At 41.3% G+C, this 5,626-nt stretch overlaps 1 protein-coding gene across 1 annotated transcript in view; it reads right to left on the bottom strand.

Annotated features, from left to right (window-relative positions):
• Positions 1–4,914: 4,914 nt before the first annotated feature.
• The window catches only part of Plaat1 (phospholipase A and acyltransferase 1), a 13,635-nt gene continuing 12,923 nt past the window's right edge, over positions 4,915–5,626 (bottom strand). Inside the window, 2 exon segments of the mRNA XM_008839043.1 lie at positions 4,915–4,967; positions 4,970–5,006. Of these exon segments, the coding sequence (XP_008837265.1) occupies positions 4,915–4,967; positions 4,970–5,006 (90 nt within the window).

The raw sequence follows: 5,626 nt of genomic DNA, 5'->3' as shown, positions 1-5,626 counted from the left end.
TGGCCCTTTAATCTTTGGTTATACTTTCCTTTTGGGTGTTTAAGGCCATACTACTATTTATTATTATTATTAATTTTTTTTGGTCCTTTATGAGATAGGGTCTCCCTGTAGCTCCAGCTGTCCTGGAACTCACTATGTAGACCAGGCCGGCCTTGAACTCACACAGATCCATGTGCCTCTGCCTCCCGAGTGCTGGGATTAAAGGAGTGTGCCACCACGCCTGGCTATATTTTATTATTTTTATTTTATGTGTATGAGTGTATTGCCTGCATGTATGTGAGTGCACCCATGTCGTGCAAGAGGGCTTTGGATATCCCCGGAACTGGAGTTAAGGACAGTTTGTAGTTGCCATGTGGGTGCTGGGAATCGAACCCGGGACCTCTGCAAGAGCAGTCAGTGTTCTTAACCACTAAGCCATCTCTCTAGCCCATGTCTAGAAATTTTAATGTCAGATATTTAATGACAGCAAAGAGACAGTGGCCATCAAAAATAATAAGATGGAGTTTTAAAAGGCAGGATTTGGGTGGGAGATACTCAGTAGTTATGATCATTTGTTGTTTTCACAGAGAAGTTTGGGTCCCGGCATTCACCTCAAGTGGCTCACAACTGCCTGTAACTCTAGTTCTAAGGGATCCGATGCCTTCCTCTGGCTTCCACAGACACCCACACACGGGTACATACACACACAGACATGTATGCCTATAAAAAATAAATCTTTAAAAATAGTTTTTTAGTTTGTCATTAAGAAATGAATAGCAACCTAAAAAAGTATAGTAGCTCGGATTCCTTGAGTTGACATTTCCATTCAGCAACTTGACTTTTAGAATGAAAAGATTCAGTTGATACAGTATGACATTTAGAAAGCATAGTTTATTTGTGTGTGTGTGTGTGTGTGTGTGTGTGTGTGGTGTGTGTAGAAAGTTCAATAAAAGTATAGGCTTTTATTTCTCAGTGTTAGCAACAATGTGCTATCTGATGCATATGGTCTTTATTTTACATTTCTTTTATTTGGAACACGACAGAGTTGAACTCCATTACTGACTGATTAAAATATGTTCAGAGAAAGTTTCATAGTATTGGGAAAAATATCTTATAGAAGAACAGGTTGAATTAATCAGATGCTAGTGATTATCTATAGGAACATTTTTAAGGCAAGATGAGACTGCTGAAGCCTCATACTACAGATGAGAAAATGAATCCGTGAATTTAAAAGTACATTTCTGATGTTTTCTTTTAAAGCTGTTACTATCTTCTGGAATAAAGATATTTTAGTTACTTTCTGTTGCTGTGATAAAAACCCTGACCGAAACCAGTTTGGGGAGGAAAGGGTTTATTTCATCTGACTCTTACAGTTCATCATGGAAGGGAGCCAGGACAGGAACTGAAGTACAGATCATGGAGGTACACTGCTTACTGGCTTGCTCCCCTGGCATCTGCTCAACCTACTTTCTGATACAACATGGGACCACCTGCCCAGGGTGGCACTGCCCACAGTAGGTTGGGCCCTCCCACATCACTCATGAATCAAGAAAATGTGCCACAGACATGGTCACAGGACAATCTAACAGAGGAAATTACTCAGCTGAGGGTCCCTCCACCCAGGTGTATCAAGTTGACAACTGAAGCTATCTAACACAATTGACTCCTTGTCAATTTGACACACAAACACATCACTATTAAACCACAATCTTTCCATCTCTTATCCCCAAGATCTCATATTAATATAAACATTACAACATAAAATAGTACAACTTTAAAAGCCCCACAGTCCTTAAAAAAATCAAACAGTTTAAAAAGCTCAAAGTCTATTTAAAAAGTCTCTTAACTGTGGGCTCCTATAAAATCCAAAACAAGTTAAATCCTGTCTTACATCAAAAGGGGAGAATCAGACACATTTAAGCAAAACCAATGTCCAGCAAAGTAGCTCAAAGCTGGACATCTGGGATTCACTCATGATCTTCTGGGCTCCAAAGGGCTTGGACAGCTTCACTTCTCTAGTTCTGATGTCCACAGCACACATAGCTTATCTTGTATTCTCAGGCCAACTCCATACCTGCTGCTGCTCTTGGTGGTCTTCCTATGGTCTTGGCCTTTCCAGTATGTTGGGGTCTCTACTGAAACTGAGGCTGCACCTTCGCCAATGGGCTCTCCTAACCTCTCAGTATGCAAGGCCTCATATTGTCTCCATGACCCTTTCACACTTCCAATGCCAGAACCATATAGGAAATTTCCTACACATTACCAAGTACTGCTTCCAGCTTGAGATCAAGGCTCAGGCTCCCTCTGGACCACAGCTTCTGTGCTGACCCTGAGGAAATACTTCCCAGAAGATTTTGCCACAGTGATGCTGGTCTCTTGTTACTTACAGCTGATTTTTCAGCCCTAGCTAACCAGCATCAGTTGTCCCAGTAAAGCAAAGGTTTCACTTGAGTGGTTCTGGTATCTTCTTAATCACAGCTGATTCAGAAACCATAGACTTTCAATTCAAAATATCATACAAACATCCCTGATAATCTTTGCTTCCTTTTGAAGCTTCATAAGCCAGGCCTCCATTGTCTACAGCTCTTTCAGCATTATCTTTCAAGTTCCTACAGAACAGCTACTGAGCTTCAAGCAATTTTCCCGTCAAAAGTTCCCAAAACTTCCATACATAATGGTCAGGTCTGACACAGCAATACTTCATGATCATGCTGTGGCAAAAACACTGAAAAACTTTAAGGGTTTATTTTGTTGTGTAGCTTACTATTCATCATTGAGAGGAGCTGGGGTAGGACCCCAGGAAAGGAACCTGGAGGTAGGAGTTGGCACACGGACCATGAGGGTACACTGCTTACTTGCTTGCTCCCCTGGCCTGTGCTCAGCCTGTTTTCTTATACAACGCAGCACCCCCTGCCCAGGTGTGGCATCACCCACAGTGGGCTGGGCCCTCCCACATCACTCATCAATCAAGAAAATGCTCCACAGACATGGCTCCAGGTCAATCCAATGGAAGCACAATTCAGGTTTTCTCCACCCAAGTATATCAAGCTGACCACTGAAGATATCCTGTCGAGGAAACGTCAGGGGTCTCTAGAAATGTTTGACATGAGGCCCTGGGAGGCTCTTGATCCTGAATTCCACTACTTCTCCCTGATCCATGTTGCAGTTCTGCTGAAGCCAAATGTCCTGCTGTAAGTTGATTTTCCTTCTGTAGGCATCCTTTTTTTGAGAAGTGGGAATACCAGGGGAAAGTGGTACAAGCTGCTGCTGGTCTCAATAGGAAGATTCTGGAAAACTGCTCATTGGTGACTATAACTGACTATTCAGGAATAAGAGACCTGAACTCAGAATAAAAGTGATCTCATGCTTTTCCAGAAGAGTTAAACAAGGGAGGAGAAGTGAGTGTGGGTATCATCTGGAGACAGAGTTGGCAGTATTAGGAAGAGAATGGCACGATAAGGAAAAGAAGGATGAGCTATAGGGTCTCTGCTGGCTGGGATGGCAGCACAAACTCCCTCCATTATCTTTACTGTTAACACCCCAATTAGCCTATAGAGTATTTACAGCCCTGGGATAAAATCTAATTCAGTTTAATAGGTATGAGGCTTCCTCGAGTCCTGCGTTTAGTTGCTTTACTGTATTTCATTGCATTCTACCCCATGTTTACTGATCTTTATTGAATGATGCACTTTTGATAATGATACGAGAAAGATGCCAGTCTAGATCTCTGGTTTATGGGGTGGTGTAACCGTGTCCTATGTAATCTTAGTGCACAGACACTTGCGTGCCATCTTTACTGGCCAGCTGCCACCAACAGGAATGGCATTTAAAGTAGTTTAATTCAATTCATAATCAATAAAATGAAAGAATAAAATCTTGACATTCCTTAACTTACAAAAATGTCAAACAGTAATGCAGGAATGTTATTTTCTAAACATAGCACTTTACGTCAATATTTAATGATCTCTTGCCAAGGTTCAAAGGTCAAACCACTAAGCTACTATAGAAACTTAAAGCTATGCATCTCAGTAGAAATACAGCTCATTGCCCATCACTCAGTCCTGACAAGCAAACAGATTCCAGGGACTCACTGGATCGGAATGTAGAGTAAAAAACTCCCTAGGGCTGGGGAGATGACTCAGTGGGTAAGGTGCTTGCCACACAAGCATGAGGATTTCAGATCCCCAGGACCCACAAAAGGCCAGATTTTGCCATGCATGTCTGTAATCCCAGAGCTCCTACAGTGAGATGGGCAACAGTGACAGGAGAGTCTGTTATCTCATAGTCCAGTTATCCTGGCACAAGCGGTGAAGCAGAGTAGTCTCTGCTTTAAACAAGTGGAAAGCATGGGCTGACATCGAGGCTGTCCCTGACCTCCACATGCACATCGCTGAGGAGCACAATGTCCCTCTCATCCTCTCCCTACCTACCCACACCTGCACAGATGCAGCAAGAGGGGGGTATACCCTCAGATGCTCTGTTGATCAAAAATCCTTAAGCTGCCTAAGCAAATAGCCACTTTCCTTTTTTTTATGTCAAGAAAACGAATATGAATTTTGATGTCAACCCTAACAATCATCTTTCAAAAGCATATGTAAATGGTTCTCTACATCTCTGGCAAAATAGTGGTCCTTAGGGAAAAGGAAAACAATATTTATAGTAGAAGATTAAAAGTGATGCTGGTTTTGCTAAGATCCTCTGCTGGCTCAATCAAAAGGCAACTGCTTTTTGTTCCAGCTGCCATTGCAAATCTATACTAGTGGGGGAAAAATTTTCCCGGCTCAATGATAAGATGAAATCAGCAAGCAATTTATTAGAGTCTACCATCCATCATGGGGATCTGCAACAATAATAGTGCATTCAAAATAAGTATTCATCCCAGGACTTTCTTCCTCCTCAAAATTCCTTCATTTTCAATATCTCTTCAATAGGTTGTTAACAGTATTTTGTTCTTTGTCTTTTTGGAAACATGCCCAGAAATGTGAAGCAGCCACCACCAATCCAATGGTACTTATTGCTCGGTTGGCCTATGAGGAAATAAGAAACAAAAAAATACAACTTAGTCTATAGATGCCTTGGTGTTCACTTGAGTCTTTGGTTTGTTTCCTAAATAGGAGGACTATTTTAATGTACAGTGAATATATTTAAAGTTTGGTGTCAAAGTAAAATTAGCTATGAAAAATAAAATTATAAATTTTACATTTAGCTCGTGAGTATGTATCCAGACATGACTACAGGAACCAGGATAATGGAAAGGAAACAGAGAGGTAAAGGAAAAGAAAGAACCTGAAAGAGAAAAACAGTAGGAAACAGGACTTAATAAGGGAGATATGGATAAAAATTGGGATAGTTTAAGGGAGGGGGGAGGGAAGGGAAGGAACCTAGGTGATAAAGGGATAGAAGGAGCTCAAGAGAGGTGGGACCATAGGAGAAGGGTATTAGTAAGGGAGAAATGGGGAAAATGGGGAAACCATGGTGGATGGGTTGGACAATAAGAGAGATAAATAATGCCTAGCTAGTTAAAAAAAAAAAACAGGATCATATTAGTCCAACAACCTACTTGCAAATTATACATACCAGATCAAGAAATATATGTCTAGGCAAGGTTTATCTGAGAACAATTGGTCTTTGCCCAAGATTTATCTAC

This window comes from Nannospalax galili, unplaced genomic scaffold, assembly GCF_000622305.1.
Source record: "Nannospalax galili isolate Female #2095 unplaced genomic scaffold, S.galili_v1.0 scaffold599, whole genome shotgun sequence".
Taxonomy (NCBI): domain Eukaryota; kingdom Metazoa; phylum Chordata; class Mammalia; order Rodentia; family Spalacidae; genus Nannospalax; species Nannospalax galili.
Note: the sequence above shows the minus strand (reverse complement) of the source record. Positions and strands in the feature narration are given on the sequence as shown.